At 48.4% G+C, this 15191-nt stretch overlaps 4 protein-coding genes across 5 annotated transcripts in view; 3 read left to right on the forward strand and 1 right to left on the reverse strand.

Moving 5' to 3' along the window:
- The first annotated feature begins 868 nt into the window (after positions 1 to 868).
- LOC6586432 (DC-STAMP domain-containing protein 2) lies at positions 869 to 4325 on the forward strand. Its single transcript, XM_032733277.2, has 10 exons — positions 869 to 1142; positions 1197 to 1507; positions 1575 to 1835; positions 1994 to 2207; positions 2404 to 2557; positions 2615 to 3092; positions 3608 to 3713; positions 3781 to 3855; positions 3925 to 4062; positions 4120 to 4325. Exons 1-10 carry the CDS (start codon positions 925 to 927, stop codon positions 4217 to 4219), a joined length of 2055 nt encoding a protein of 684 aa, XP_032589168.1. The 5' UTR covers positions 869 to 924; the 3' UTR covers positions 4220 to 4325.
- A 109-nt stretch (positions 4326 to 4434) lies between these two features.
- On the forward strand, positions 4435 to 7437 carry LOC6586433 (DC-STAMP domain-containing protein 2). Of its 2 annotated transcripts, none has more exons than XM_015160353.3 (11): positions 4435 to 4664; positions 4723 to 5036; positions 5117 to 5427; positions 5486 to 5746; positions 5811 to 6172; positions 6228 to 6396; positions 6453 to 6761; positions 6830 to 6941; positions 7001 to 7069; positions 7137 to 7274; positions 7343 to 7437. In XM_015160353.3, exons 1-11 carry the CDS (start codon positions 4521 to 4523, stop codon positions 7407 to 7409), a joined length of 2256 nt encoding a protein of 751 aa, XP_015015839.1. In that variant the 5' UTR covers positions 4435 to 4520; the 3' UTR covers positions 7410 to 7437. The 2 variants fall into 2 exon arrangements, with proteins under 2 accessions (XP_015015839.1, XP_015015840.1); XM_015160354.3 differs by having other exon boundaries at positions 4435 to 4652.
- A 1688-nt stretch (positions 7438 to 9125) lies between these two features.
- LOC6586434 (dynein axonemal intermediate chain 4) lies at positions 9126 to 11854 on the reverse strand. The gene is made up of 5 exons (XM_002012011.4): positions 11564 to 11854; positions 11282 to 11506; positions 9773 to 11211; positions 9496 to 9708; positions 9126 to 9395 (listed from the first exon to the last, which is right to left on the reverse strand). Exons 1-5 carry the CDS (start codon positions 11729 to 11731, stop codon positions 9182 to 9184), a joined length of 2259 nt encoding a protein of 752 aa, XP_002012047.1. The 5' UTR covers positions 11732 to 11854; the 3' UTR covers positions 9126 to 9181.
- A 323-nt stretch (positions 11855 to 12177) lies between these two features.
- LOC6586436 (breast cancer anti-estrogen resistance protein 1) overlaps positions 12178 to 15191 on the forward strand; it is a 41357-nt gene continuing 38343 nt past the window's right edge. The window contains exon 1 of the mRNA XM_044010226.1: positions 12178 to 12680. Coding sequence (XP_043866161.1) covers positions 12318 to 12680 — 363 coding nt within the window. The 5' untranslated portion in view covers positions 12178 to 12317. The remainder of the gene's footprint in view (positions 12681 to 15191) is intronic.

A 15191-nucleotide genomic window follows, 5' to 3' on the forward strand; every position in this document is an offset into this window, starting at 1 on the left:
ATACATATATATAAACTGTCTAAAATTCGACTGCAATGTTGTATTTTTCAGCACGTAAAATAAACAGAGAAACTAAAACTAAGTTCAAAAAGCAAAAGTTCGTTACATTCAGCAGGCAATCGCGTGCTGTTTGACAAAAATGGAAATTCCCCCAAAACAAATTTCCCCCTCAAAATGTCCCCACAACATACAAACTAACTATTTAATATTCGCAAGAAAAAAAAAAAAAAAAAAAAAAAAAAACAAAAACAAAGAGAAAACACCAGAAAAGAAAATACAGTTTGTTAATGAAAATTAAGGTTTGAGACATGTAAAAAAGAGTTGCGTGCAAGTGGTTTGATTGAGAATAAAAACTAAAGGAGCAAGTGAAGCAACAGAGAAGAAAAGAAAAACAGAAAATGCGAAATGTGTTTTAATTTCAACGGCTGAGCAAGTGGCATAGCAATTAGCTGCTGTCAGTGCTGCAAAGCACTGAACTGCTTGAAACGTCAACGAGCCAAGCAGTCAGCTGGAGTGCTAAGCATTTCGTTATTGCATTGAGTGAAACAGCCATACTGTTCATGGGGGTGCTGTAGCAGCGAACTTGGGATGGGCATGAAAGATTTCGCGCTGGTCTGAACAGTGCTGTAACAATTAGCTGTTGACGGAGCTACCTAAATCAAGCAGACAGTCGAAGTGTTATACTGGCATAAAGCGAAACAATTGTAGAAAAAACTGTGATGTAGCAGCGGGCTTATGAGTGGCATGGTAGATTGGCGCGCATTTTCACAAAATTTGAATGAGCCGCAAATGTTTTAAATATATCATAATTATAAAATACAAATATTTAACATAATAATTTGTTCAATAGGCATTCGGCCAATAAGAATCTGATTGAAGACATTCTTTTCTTCAAATGTCACTTGTGTTAATTACTCAGAAATTATGAAAGATTTTAAGCTGAAGCAACAGATATCCGAAGTTTGGCCCTTGAAATGGATAATTCCCCTCACCATCTGCGGCTACCTGACGGGCATCGGCCTTATCCTGCTCTGGTACGAGTGGCATCCGGGGCTCAGGACACGAGATGTGACGCAGCGCTCGCTGGTCTACGTCTGTTTGGGTCTGCTGGGCACCACGATGATCTTCAGTCGCTCTGTGCGGTGAGCAAGTGCATCCGCTTGTGGATCGCCTCTAATCCTCGCCTGCCCTCGCAGCTGCATACTGACACTCTCGTTGCCTTCGCTGGGCAGCAGTCGAGGCCGCGCTCTGCTCATCGCCTTGGCCTTCTTCTTGGCCGCCCGCGGACCCATTGCCAACATCGTGGCCAATCTGATGGCTCTGTTGCGCAGCTTGGCCTGCGGCCAGGAGCTGCTACGTCAGGCACTGGGCCACATGATCGACATGATTAAGGAGCCGGTGCGAGCCGTCCAAATGGCCATCGAGCAGCTGCTGGACGAGCTACGTCGCGTGATGCGCCAGCTGCTGGATCTGCTGCTACGCATTCAAAGTTATCTCATGATTATCGGTTAGTCTGGCTCTCCCTCTCTCTCTCTCTCTCACTCTCTCCCTGAGTGTTCCTGCTTCCCTTGCAGTTGATACCTTCAAGGCCTGCGCCGGCTGGCTCAAGGCCATCCTGGAGCTGTGCAACTCGGAGCTGGGCACGCCCTGGACGCGTTGCCAGAAGGCGGCGAAGCGGGCGATGCTCAAGTGCCGCGCTCGCCTCGGCTTCTTGAAGGCCCTCTGCTACGCCACGAAGATCTTTCTGGCTCTTTGCTATCCTGCCAAGCTGGTGGATGTGTTTTGCGCAGGAGTCTGGGATGGCAGCTGGGAGATCGTGGACACCATACTGGAGCGTGAGTCTGGTTCTCTCCGTCTCTCTCTTTCGATCTCTCAATTTATCTTTAAATCTGTCTGCTCCTTCCTTCATCTTTTATATCTATATAATATCTTTCTCTGGTTTATTCTCTGCTTATCTCTCTCATACATTCTCCACCTCTCTCTCGCTCATCAGGTTACTACGAATTCGTCGCACAGCTGGAAGAAATGTTCGACGTTACCATCAGCTTCGAGCACCAATTCCACTTCCAGACGAATGCATCCAGGAATCTCTCGGATGTGGGCGAAGAGATCATTCAGGACATTAAAGTGCGCATGCGTCCCTTTATGGTCTTCGACAGCTGGCTGGATTTGCTCTGCTGGATCATGGTGTTTACCATATTTATAAAGTAGGCAGCCATGATTGACTGGGGGAGGGACTGACTGATGGGCAATGCAGAGAGAAAAACTGTAGAGCTTCTTCTTTAGGCAGATACAGACTCATTGAAACTAGAAACTAGACTTGACTGGGACTTGATTAGTGATTAGTCTATCATAAACCTCTGCTCTCTTTGTCTCACACAACTCGAACTCTCTCGCTCACAGATCGATCTACTTCTATCTGCGCTACATGCACAGTCTGAGCTATCAAAACAGATTTCTGACCCGCTCGCTCTATGCCATCGACGCCAAGTGCCGGGAGAGGGGCGAGCCGACGGTCATGCCACTGCAGGGCCTGGAGCACTTCAAGTACCGCAAGGTGAGAGCTCTCCAGATATTGATCCTCTCTCAACTCTATCCTCGAGCATCGCTGCAGCTGGGCAGCATTCGGCTGACAGTCCTGGAGTCTGTGCGGCTGGCCGAGAATGCGACCCTTATGCTCAACACCTGCCTGCAGCTGGGCATCATTTGCCTGGTGGACTACGGCGTCTTCTGGCTGCTGGACATGATCACGTTCTATGGCGAGGAGCAGGACGACATCGAGATACCGCCCTTTCTCGACGTGCAGGTCGACGGCGGCGGCTTCGTGGGCGATGTGATGCGGGGCGTGGCCAACGCCTTCCGCCCGATGTCCCAGCTGCCGCGCGTCAACTCTAAGAGCTGCCTGCCCGAGCCCGTGGAGCCGGACTTCAGATATTATATAGCCATCTTGGTGCTCTGCCTGCTCGCCTGGGTCATTCTCCTCGCGGAACCATATTTGCTGCGCCTGCGCCATGCGATCATGCAGCAATACTATCCGGAGCGAGCCCATGTACGAGCGGTCTATCTGCACAACAAGATCATTGCGAAGAGAGGTTTGGTCTATACTTATATACGATATGGGAATTTGGTTTATCTGGTTTAGTTAGCTGAAAAGAAAAGTCATAAACTAGTTCTCTGCTTAGGAACTCTGAAATAGCTCCCGACATACCGAAGATGGACTCAATAGGGCTTATAGGTCATATGCGTACTATTTACTGGTCAGAATATAGATTTCTAGTTCTATTCTAGTTCAAGTTCAGTCTATCATTTCACTCTCTAAGCATAAATTTATTGTTCATCTTATTCACTGGTTCCCTTGGTGTCATGATTCACTAACAGCTAAACCATTTAGTGGAACTAATACTGCCTGAAACTTTATAGCATCGTGTGATTGACTTTTCAAGAAGTAAAGTTCATTATTAAGCTGATTCCTTACTGGTTCCATTGAATCTCTTGATCATTAGTTAATTTCAAAATACTTTTGAATATATCTGCCTAAAATCGATACAGCCCCAGTAGATAGTACTTATATATGGTATATATTCTGATATATTCCCAATGCTCCTAGTCAGCTTTCTCAAGATGATGCGCCGCAAGATAAGAGCCACGTTTATGTATAAAAACTCGGACTGCTACAGCTGCTGCTGGAGTTGGATAAGAAACAAATTATGCTGGTTCGTCGCATAGCTCTCTCTCTCTCTGTCTCTCCCTCTGTCTCTATTCACGTCTCTTTCTCTTCAGGTGGTGCTGCTGCCTCTGCCTCTCGGGTGGTCCCCGCAAGGAGTCGTGCATACTGTGCGCCCAGCTGTTGAGCTCGTTAGTGTAGTACCTCGATAGCCTCAATTCAAGTCAGTCTCAACCAGGACTACCTACTGCCCTTTACAGCTCGAACCGCGTGCAGTGCGACACGCCCAGCTGCCGGGGCCTCTACTGCCAGCGCTGCTACGGCGAGTCCCATCACAAGTGCTGCCTCTGCAAGCGACCCATCGACTATGGCGATCACAGCGACATCTCTGAGCTTCAGTAAGCCTTACTGTAGACATCGCTGATATCCCTCAGATGTAACAATCGGTTTTTCAGAGACTCCTCCGATGACGCCAACACGGAATCCTATGGCAAAATATGGAAGAGGACCTACTGTGCCAAGTATCGCAGGCGAAAGGACAACAAGGAGCCATGAAGAGATGAGCGGAAGTGGAGGTGATGGATATACTCATAGGGTTTTATAATGATGTCAGAACAGTATTTTATTCCTAGTTAATAAAATATTTAATATCGAATTGTAATCTTGATAAATATGCTTTTATTTTTAATAATACATGATGGTTTAGTCCATTAACAGACTCTTCCAGTCTTATCTCTCTGAGCTCACTCCGAAATATGTTTTGCTTTGCGCTATACTTCAGATTCAGAAAGGAAATAAAATGAGGCCCATATCGGTCCTACAGCCTCAATTCTAAAGTATAGCAAGGTCAATAAAAATGTCAGAATATAGCTTGGATTCATCGTACCAGTCATCATCGGAGGCTGTACGGATAGAAGCTGGATCAAGCAGGAAGACCGACCGGGAGCCCTCAAGCGATAAGAATGCAGCTAAGCAAGGGAACGACTACGTAAAGAAAACAGTAAACTTTGAATTTCCTTTGGTAGTGTTTGTCAGCAATGAATTTCGATTATCCCTAGTCCAATTCAGGTTCTGCGCCTAGATATGGAAATATGTATTCGCTGCATAGATCTTTTGAAAGGAACCAAACGGCCATTTATTCAACAAAGATGGATCCCAAGGGGAATCGTGAGCCGGATCCGAAACACCGTTCACCCCCACAAAGCAATTTAATGTTCTATGCAATAATTGGCTATATATCGGGCATCGTCCTGATCCTGCTCTGGTATCTCTTCAACTATCGCAAGGAGCGCGAAGAGCTGAACCTCAAGTGGTTTTGCATTGTGCTTCTTGGACTGCTGTTGCTCATAATCATCTACAGCCGTGCGACCCAGTACGTACAATAAGACCTTACTAGCTGTAGGGTGTTTCATTTTATATTTTCTATTCCTCTTCTTTAACTTTTCTTTACAGATCAATTGGAGTTTTATGTTTGGTCTCCATTTTTGGATATACGGGGCGCGAGCTATTTATTTCTCTGGCCTTGCTGCTCGCTGTTCTGGGTCCTGTGACGAATATCTTGGGCAATATGGAGATAATGGCATATAGTTTGTCGTGTGGTCAAACGCTGCTCAGCGCCGCTCTGACGCCCATGCACGAGATCATGGGCTCCCCCGTCTATGTGGTCGAGCAGGCGGTCTACACCTGCCTGAGCCAGGTGAGAAAGCTGATGGATCGCCTGGACCGTGCACTGCGCAGCATTGAGGAACTCATTTGGCAGCTCTGTAAGTGGGATCCTCCATAGCTATAAGAGATTTACGCTCCATCATTGACTCCGAACAGACTCTGGCTATAAGAGCTGCGATCAATGGCTGCTGCACCAGCAGAGCTTCTTTGAGCACCAGGTGGGCTCACCCTATGATCGGTGCATGGGCGCTGGCATGATCAGCGTGCAGGACTGCAAGGCGAAGTTCAAGAAGCAGCCGTCCGTCTGTGCCCTCGAGAAGCACATCGAATGGTTCTGCTCGAACCTGAAGGATTTGCCCAGTTTCTTTGACGTGAGCCTGAAGGAGCAGCAACAGATTGTCGATCAGGTCTTCAGTCGTAAGTCCGAGTCCGAGCAAGTCCATCGAGTGAGAGGTCTTTAAAATTGGCGCTCTGTTCGCAGGGCCCATGGAGATGTTCGGCAAGATCCGCGCCCTGTTCGAGGTGAGCATTACGTTCGATCATAGCCCCAAGTCGGATGAGAATAGCGGCGCCTCGGGCAGCGATATCGGTCAGAATATCGCCGCCGACTTCGATCGGCATATATTTCTCTTCATCTACATCTGGCTGGCGGCTGTGCTGGCACTGCTGATTGGGCTGCTGGTGCTGCACTCGATCTACTTTCACGTCAACTACTTGGACAGCAATCACTATCGCAACTACTATTTGACCAAGGAATTTTTCGACATCAACAAGGAGAAGCCCACTGGCCTGACGGAAAATCTCCTGCCCCTACGACCCACCGAGCGGAAGACTTTCGTCGGGGTAATTGGTTTCCAGCTTGTGTCGATCGAGTACTTTCCTCAGTTTCCCTTTGCAGCTGGACTCGTGGCGCCTCTTGCCCAGCGAGACGCGTCATGCGAATGCTTCCATAGTGCTTCTGCTCATTATTAGCTTCCAGCTCTTCACCATTTGCGTGTTCGACTATGGCCTATCCTGGATGCTCGCTAATTTGACCTACCACCTGCACAAGACAGCCGAGCTGGAGCGTAAGCTCTCTTGAATCTGATGTCTGTCTCAGCTATTTGACCGCTTCTTTCCTCAGCACCCGAATATACGAAGGTTGTTATTAAGAGAGGCGGATTCATCGCTGACCTTTTGCGTGACTTGGTGCAGGCCTTCGAGCCCTTGACCAAGAATCTTATTGTGGACATTCAACATTGCTTGCCACTGCCCAGGCCACCAAAGTTCTTGCGCTACTGGGAGATTATGATGCTGTGCCTGCTGGCCTGGATTCTGATCATTGGCGAACCAATCAGCCATCGCGTGGGCCACAAGGTTATGTCCACGTTTTACCCAGCCAATGGGCGACGTCGTGCTGTTTTGCTGCACGAACGCTTGAGCTATGGCAGAGGTAGAAACTCTTACCCATCTGCAGCTGATCAGTCCTTTCTTATTTCCTCTTCTATTTCCGTCTCTCAGTCGTCTTTATCCGTAGGGTTAGATGCCGGTCGCAGCTACTCAACTTTTACGTCCCGGATAATTGCAAGTGTCTAACACAATTCATAGCCATGATGAGCGGAGCCTTGTACAGGTGCGTTAGCGGCACTTTACATATGGTTGATCATATAATCTCATGATACTCCTTGCTAGACTCACCAAAGGCTACCTCGGCGCCTATCAGGGCAAATACTGTCTTCTCTGCAAGTCAAGACTGATCTAGTGAGCAGAATCCGTAGCTTCCTTCTATTTAAGCCACTTGGCAATATAAAATCCTCTCTGCTTGCAGCGGAAGTTTCGTCGTTTGCAAAACGCCCAACTGCAGGGGCATCTATTGTGAGTTGTGCTTCCTGGATTTGGATTCCGAGTGTCTGGTGTGCTCTCTGCGTATCCGCTTTGACGACGTCGTGAATATAACCGATGTTGAGTGAGTATGAAGTCGAATTGTGTTGATGCTTGTAGATATGTGTCTATATGATCTACGATCTGTTGCAGAGACTCATCGGATGCTGAATGCGCGCGTAAGGCCCCGCCTCCTGATCGCAGTTATGCCAATTATTAAATCATTATTAAAGGCATTTTTCAATTGACTATGGTTTTTCAATATGCAAACGCGGAGTCTGAGGTTGTGACAGTCTTGATTGACAAGGAGACTTCAAATGAGATTAGTTGATAAGAATTGTGTGATCGTGTCCTCTCTTGTCTGAGTCTAGGCTATATCATATAGTGAATCGTACGACCCTTTCAAACTTTTCTTCTCTCTCTTGTAGCCTCACGAGCTGTTCGTGCTCTCGTCGTGCCATGTCGTGCCTCTCTCGTCCATCTCTAGCACAACTCGGACTGCATTTCTTTTTAGCAATCGGCAAAGCATCTTTCTTTTTTCTCTGCGCTCAGCCATCCAGCTGCAGACCTTACTTGGCGCTGGGAATCTCAGCGATTCTGATGAATCGCAGCTTTTATTTAGCAAAAATGACATTGCGTCTGGCTCATCGGCTGGCCTTTAGGCCCGCTCGCCGTCGTCTGTGACTTGCTTTGGCTTGACTTTGTCATGGCCATCTTTAGCTACAGTCAGCTCGTTTGTCGCCTTGTCAAGGCGCTCGCTTGGCCCCGACGAGTGTCCAGTGGGCCGCAGCACTTTGTTTTCAATTTGTGTCTGGGCTGGGCTGGTCTGGCCTGGCTGGGCCGCGCCCCCTTTTCAGTGGCTGGACATTGCGGGCATTGCTTGGCGCACATGTGGGCAACAATTAAATGTTCATTAAATGCGACAAGCACGACAAGCCTCACAACAACAATTAAGTCGGACAAGGATTGGCTATCTGCTGATGATGACATCCTCAAAGCGATGCGACCGAAACAGAGACCCAGACCGGGTCCAGCTTGAGGAATGTGCTGGGTAATTTACAGCCATAAGCGATGGTGGTCCATCCCCCACTCTCCCCTTTCTCTCTGCCCTCTTTCACTGCAATCCCTCTCTTATTTATGAGCCACAAATTTTGACATTTATTTCTATTTTGGGCAAGCATATAAAAACTGTAACACGCTTTTTATCTCAGCGGTCGGCGTTTGATCCGTCTCTATACCATATTCTATTCATCTCGCCCATTCGGGTTCTTTAATAAATTCTCTTAATAAATTCTCTGTTCTCTCCCATGCTAATGTGTACACAAGTGTTTATTTGTTATTTAACACCCGGAGAAACCACACACTGACCACCATCGTCGGCATTCGTTGGCATTCGTTGGCATTCGTCGCTTGACATTTAACCACACTCGAAGAGCTCGTAGAACTCTCGCTCGGCGGGTCATCGTGTTTGCCCTAGTGCTTATGCGATTGGGTTCTTGGGTTACCTGCTCGGCCGACGAAACCTGAGCTCTTCTCTTGCGGAACTGTTCAACAAGCCGACTATCCAACGCATCAACTGATCCAATTGCAAACCGTTATTAAGCAATATTTAAGGGTTGTTAGTAGGATCGAAGGCTTTAAGAGTTTTGTGCTTTGTTTGCGGTCCGCGTGAAATGAATACCTCCAGCTCGAACTTGCCAAGTCCTTAACTTTTTTGTGGCCGAGATGTCTTACTTGTTGAGCGCAGAGAGAGAGAGAGACAGAGAGAGAGAGAGAGAGAGAGAGAGAGAGAGAGAGAGAGAGAGAGAGAGTTTGCAAGGCATGTGTAATAAGTTAAGTAAACTAATAATGTTATAATGGTATCTTCTTAATAAGTAGCCAAACATCCATGGGCCCTAGGAAGTTATACTGATCCCATTCAATAAACCATTTCATATAAGCCTCAATCTCGAGATTTTATTTATAATGCTAGACATAGTTTGGACGAAACAGTTAGGTCCTTACAGCCTTCTTATTGGGATAGCCAAAGAAGCCGATGCTCTTGAGCTCAATGAACAACTCCTGATCGTTGCCAATGGCCCTGTAAATGGCCTTCTCCATTTCGTCGTACTGAAAATGTGGTGCGAAGGGCATATCGTTGAGGGCCTCAAACAAAACGTTGCCACGCTCATTGCCAACGATCAACACCGTGCCGCTATTGGAGAATCTGCAAGAGAGAGAGAGAGAGAGAGAGAGAGAGAGAGAGAGAGAGAGAGAGAGAGAGAGAGTTAAATTACAGGGTATCGCGGCTGGCGAGGGTGTCTTACTGAGCAATTGTGTTGTAGGAGGCGTCCATATCGTGCTTCCCCATGGGCTTGAGTATGTTGCGACGTAGATCCCAAATGCTGCAAGTATTCCGATTGACAGACACAATAATTGTCGAGTTGATGGGACTCCACTTGGCCCAGTGAATGGGCTGGAAGTCATCGAGCAGCTCGATCAGCGGTCGGGTAATGCCATCCACCCAGATGCGCACGTACCTGAGAGAATGAGATAGAGAATGAGTAAGGTAGAGCTAGATGAGTTGTTCCTTGAGGCCTCTACCAGTCGTTGCCACAGGTGAGAAAGAGTTTAGGCGACCAGGGCGAGAACTCCATGATGTTGACGGCGCCGTCATGGCACTTGAGCACCTCCAGATATTGGTGCTGATAGTTGATGGAGCACTTGTGTATGCAGCCCTCGTCGGTGAGGATGTAGTAGATGTCGTTGTCCACCGGATGCGTGGTGAGGGAGAGTCCTTGCGGGTGCCTGTTGGCGGCGACGGTCATGGTCGGGGAGATGGGCACGTGTATGCCCTCCGGATGACCTTCGATGCGCTCCAGAGTCATCTGTGTGAAGCCGAGGAGATAGGGACTCTTGCCCAGATGGAAGCGTGTCACCGAGCCATCCTGCGACAGGCTGAGAAACGGATCGATCTCGCCCGCATCATCGTCGCCGACCTGCTTCAGCCAGCGTATGGCGACCACGGGCGAGCAGCCCGGCGAGGTGCTGCGCTGAGACACGGCAATGGGCATGTTGCTGTCGTCTGCCACATCTCTCACCTCCACGCAGCCGTCGTACATGCCGATGGCGATGAGCGACGGCAGGTAGGGAGAGAAGCAAAGGGCTGTGACGGGCGTCTTATAGTAATAGGCACGCTCCGGCTCGCCCGGATTCTTGATGCTCCACACGAACACGTCGCCGGTGGAGGGCACATGCTGGGAGGAGAAGGAGAACAGGCCGTAGCTAATCGCCACAATGTCGCTGTTGGCATAACAGAAGCTAATATCGCTAACCGCCTTGCGGTCGTCGTTGACCTGGCTGGGCATCAGGCGGAACAGGACCTTCATCGAGTACTTGTACTCGACCTCCGTCGAGCAGCGATTCGGCTTCTGAAAGTTGCGGAATCGCTGCATGCCCGTGTTGTAGAAGTTGCTGGAGAGAGTGCGTCCAATGAAGAGTATGGCCTTCTTGAAGACCGGATGCTTGAACAGCTGCTGGGTCACCGAGCGCACCTTGTTCCGCTCGTTGATCTCCTCCTCGAGCGCGATCGTGGAGCGGGGCTCCGTACCGCCCGGCGGACCAGCCTGGCTGAGCATGTTTTGCGTCATCTGGGTCTGCTTGCTGACCACGCCCTGCAGGGTGTCGTACATCTCGAAGTTGGACACGTACGAGCCCACGGTGGCATGGGTCACGTAGATCGTATTCACGGCCCGGCTGTTGGTCAGGACTATATCTGTCTGGGCATCGTTGTCGGACCGACGGCGCACCTTGCCCTTGCCCACGGTGAGGTAATCGTAGAGGCGATTGTCCGCCTCAACTGCGTTGCCCTGCTCTGTGCCCTTGGCCACGGTCGAATTGATCTGCGAGTGCAGCTCGATGAACTCTGATTTGCGTATCGTCACTTTGACAAAGGACTTCGTGAAGGGCACGGGCATGTGGGCCGGCACCTCCTCATCCTTGTGGGCGCCCGCCGGATCAAAGATGATCGCCTCATAGAGAATCTAGGGCGAGAGAGTCCCCAGAAATACATTGTGGGTAAGTTGGGTAGGTTAGCTCTTGGATAGATCTTACGCCATTGATGAGCTCATCCATCGACTGCTTATTGCCACCCACACCGCCTCGCATGCTCGACCTGGTCTTCGAGCGCAGCATGCTGCCCCGCGTGTGATACATCTGCATCGTGGCTATGTTGTGCATCAAGTGCAAGTTGAACTTCATGAACTTGTCGGTATACTGCGACTCGGACAGGGTATTGGGGGTGTAGTCCACCTCCTCGCCATCAACGTTCTCCTTTACCTGAGGGCAAGGCATTAGGGTTTATCTCAGCTTTAGCTAAGTGGCTCGCCAAGTCACCTTGAACTGCGAGCGATATTCAATGTCCGTGTTGACCTCCGCTGCATAGTAGTGCAGCTCGCGCTTCTTCGCCACAAGAGCCGTGTTCGATGCATCGTGGGCGACCATCACGGACCTCTTGAGGGTCTTGCGGTCGACATCGCTGAGACTCTTTAGGTTCGCGTCCATTTCTCCCAATTGCCCAGTTGTTCAAGTCTCTCAGTCTGCTGGAAGTCTAGTCAAAGTTCTAATACTTGAACTCGAAAAGTTGATATTCGTGTGAGATGCCTGACTGGGGCGACTTGATGAAGGATTCAAAAGTGAACTCAGTTGGCAGTTGGTAAGTCTAAGCAATTCCCAGCCAATTAGCTGTGCGCATTTCTACAGTTTTCGATTTAATCTCGTGGAGTTTTGCTCCGCATTTGATTTTGACATGGCAGCTCACGTGCCGTGCGAACTTCCCCTGCGCTGTACATTAGATAAAAGCCAGATAAAGCTAACACTTCGCCCTGGCTAACAACCACCGGCGAGGCAGCTGAGCAGGACTCGACGCTTCAGTAACAGTTGAACTCGCGCGCCGTGCGACAGCAAAGATTTCCTTGCACACGTAACAGAGCAAAAGCGGAATTGACTTTGACGTAAAGTTCGTGCTGAAGCAACGGCATATACATACACGTACATGTGTGCGTGCGTATATGTATATTTCGATCTAGTTGATGTGGCGTTAGACATAAGTTAAGTCCAAATATCAATAGCCAAGCAGCTAATTACGAGCATGTCCATTGCACAACAGCAACAGCAACAGCAACAGCAACAGCAACAACAACAACAACTCGAATTGGCATTGCCTTCAATGGATTGCCAAAGTGAAAACCAACTACCAGAAAACTCAATTAGGAATGTTGCAAAAACACCGGCTCAGGCAACAACGTTGGCCATGCCACAGCCTGTGGCAGCAACAGCAACTGCTACAGCTACTACTCCAATATCGACGTCGACTTCCACTTCGAGTGGAGCTCTGGTCAAGCAACAGCCGACGCACTACGTCATAAATTCAGTGGCAATGCACGCAAAGGCAACCACCGCCGGCCTCATCTCGGGCGGCACGCTCCATCTGCATCGAGTGAGGAGTGCGCAGGTACGTGAAATATGACATTCATTGCAATGAAAGTTCAGCCGCACACGCGGATGCACTTCCACGTCGAACAGCACAGCACGAGGTGTGCTCCATGGAAATTAACAACAATTATTTACAGCCGACTTACAGCTATATCCACTTTGCAATGGCCATTCGGGGTATATTGGTTTTGTGTAAATTGTGTTGTAACAGCTGACAGATGGAGGCGTGGCAGGTGTCAAAAGGTGAACCGAACTGAGTTGATCTAGGCTGTCCACTAGCTTAGCGCTAGTGGGAGAGATGCCCACCAGCTATACCTTCAACTGTCGTATCATCTGTTCCTCCGTTTGTTCCTTCATCTCTCCGTCTTTTCCTCCATCGTACGTCTGTTATAGTATCTAAAGCGCCGCATGTCGTGCCAGAAGTTTTCTGCAGTATGCAGGGTATCTACTAGGTGGGCACTCTCGTTAAAGCACTCATGCTTGAGTTCTCATCGTATATAATATTTCTAGGTAAAACTCGATAGCTATATAAAGGTATATACATATATCTATATCTTCGCATATACATATATCTAATAGAGTTAATAACTCTGGCTGATATCTTGTTATACTTATAGTATCTAGAGTATCTCGATAGTTTTCCTTTGCGATTTCCATGCAAACTCATTGAGCCACCCTACCCACTCCACATTCATGTTCAATGCAATGTGGACGAGAGTGAACACAAAAGCGAGGCATACACAATGCTCAGCTCCAGCTCAAGGATATATACATACATACCATACATACATGTGTAAATATATATGTACATGTGTATGCATGTAGCTCCCTGTATAGATACCTAGCCACAGTCCAGGGTGCGTAACGTAAATTTGTGAATCTCTGTTGTTTTTTTGTTGCCTTCCTTTTTTGCCGGCACCGGCAGTCGACGTCGTCGTCGTCGTCGTCGTCGTGTCTGTCCTGTCCCAGGCCCTCGCTGAATGGGGCATGCGTGTGAGCCTGCGCTGGAGAGGCCGACGATGCTGGCGATGCTGGCAAGCGTCGTCATAGCCATGTTATGTAAACATTGAAAGGGGGCTTAGAGCGGGCGGCCGGGTGATGACGACAGCAGAAAATCAACTGAGGCAACGCAGCTGCCAATGCTGAGTGCCTGATGCTCGATGGAGTTGGCCGTGCTTGGATGCTGGCCATGGCTGTTCGACAGTTAGACATAAGTGCTGCGGTTTTTACTACCGCCACCGCCGCTGCTGCTGCTGCTGTTTCTGCTGCTGCTGCTGCTGCTGTATCTGATGCTGCTGTCAAAGTCACGTCATTCATCAGATGCGCTGTGATGCGAAATGAATTTGTTGACGCCATTCAAAGCGAATTTATGATTAGGGTGGGTGCTATATAGCTATAGCTATACACATATATACACATGAGTCTATGTGTGTGTGCGTGTGTGTGCCTTGGCCGTTTTGGGTGGTCCAACATCTTAAGACATTGTTGGCTTCCACATTTGCATTTGCCCACTTTTGCACATTTGCTGGCTGGGCCAAAGTTATGCAAAGTTTTCTTTTTACTTCCTCGTGGCAAGTAAAGAAAACAGTTTTGCTCCCTGGAAAACTTTGAACGCTTTTCCTGGGTGGTGGCTGCGACTTGTTTATGTTTGCTTTCAATTTTATCCCTGACATCGTTTGCATCCTTTTTGTTTGGGCTTTCGATTACGACGTTTTTTTTTTTTTTATATTTTGCTCAATGCCAAATCGTGTGGGTGGGCGGCCGTCGTCCTTGCCCGCTGGCGTGTGTCCTGCCTGCTGTCAGCCTTGCACTTGCCCGCAATTGAACTTCATTTTTGGGGTTGTTTCGCCCGGCTGTGCTGTGCTCCCATTCAGCGATGGGAAAGGGATGCCAACTTTTGCTGAATTTATCTGAGAGCTCAAGTTGCGAGCTCTCTCGCTGTTTACAGCTCTCTGTATCTGTGGGCTTGCCCTTAGCCAGAGTTTGTTCTCCTCTGGTCTCTCTTGCTCCGGGTTTCGCCCCTCTGTGGTTGCCTTGCATCTTGGAGTCGCGTTTGTTTTGCTTTGGCATCGTCTCAAGGGGTTAATCAACCTTCTTCGAGCTGTAACTGAAACTGGCAAATTTCAGCTCGTGCAAAAAACAATTGAATTCATGAACTCTTCTCTTCAGAGAATTCATAAAGTTAGTTTCTAAGTGGATTTATGAACATACGTGACTTTAGTTTACAAGAGTTGATTGAGTGTCTTATGAACAGCATCTGAGCATATCATATTCATCTGCTATATGTTAAAACTATGTTATATATTAAACGTTGCTCTTATACCCTTTGAGAGCGTATTCAACGCCATTTGCATTGTTGTTTTTATCCTATTACAGCACAACAACAATTATGTATGGCAGCACTGCAGACAGAATTAACTCAATTGTCCATTGCATTGTGTGAGCAGTGCGAATGAAGAGCGCACAGGAATTATAATTGCTCTGCTCTGAATTGTCATTGTATCAGTGAGAATGCCGGCTTTGTGCAGGC

This window comes from Drosophila mojavensis, unplaced genomic scaffold, assembly GCF_018153725.1.
Source record: "Drosophila mojavensis isolate 15081-1352.22 unplaced genomic scaffold, ASM1815372v1 contig_74, whole genome shotgun sequence".
In the NCBI taxonomy this organism is placed as follows: domain Eukaryota; kingdom Metazoa; phylum Arthropoda; class Insecta; order Diptera; family Drosophilidae; genus Drosophila; species Drosophila mojavensis.

What these genes read in the sequence shown, in the direction of transcription:
- LOC6586434 (XM_002012011.4), bottom strand. Translation starts at nt 11,731, where the DNA reads ATGGACGCGAACCTAAAGAGTCTCAGCGATGTCGACCGCAAGACCCTC. An exon ending in AATATCGCTCGCAGTTCAAG is followed by an intron (nt 11,507 to 11,563) that starts GTGACTTGGCGA and finishes CCTTGCCCTCAG; the next exon opens with GTAAAGGAGAACGTTGATGG. An exon ending in TCCTACAACACAATTGCTCA is followed by an intron (nt 9,396 to 9,495) that starts GTAAGACACCCT and finishes TCTCTCTTGCAG; the next exon opens with ATTCTCCAATAGCGGCACGG.
- LOC6586433 (XM_015160353.3), top strand. Translation starts at nt 4,521, where the DNA reads ATGTCAGAATATAGCTTGGATTCATCGTACCAGTCATCATCGGAGGCT. An exon ending in AGCGGAAGACTTTCGTCGGG is followed by an intron (nt 6,173 to 6,227) that starts GTAATTGGTTTC and finishes TTCCCTTTGCAG; the next exon opens with CTGGACTCGTGGCGCCTCTT. An exon ending in TGCAAGTCAAGACTGATCTA is followed by an intron (nt 7,070 to 7,136) that starts GTGAGCAGAATC and finishes CTCTGCTTGCAG; the next exon opens with CGGAAGTTTCGTCGTTTGCA.
- LOC6586432 (XM_032733277.2), top strand. Translation starts at nt 925, where the DNA reads ATGAAAGATTTTAAGCTGAAGCAACAGATATCCGAAGTTTGGCCCTTG. An exon ending in AAGTTATCTCATGATTATCG is followed by an intron (nt 1,508 to 1,574) that starts GTTAGTCTGGCT and finishes CTTCCCTTGCAG; the next exon opens with TTGATACCTTCAAGGCCTGC. An exon ending in ATAAGAAACAAATTATGCTG is followed by an intron (nt 3,714 to 3,780) that starts GTTCGTCGCATA and finishes CTTTCTCTTCAG; the next exon opens with GTGGTGCTGCTGCCTCTGCC.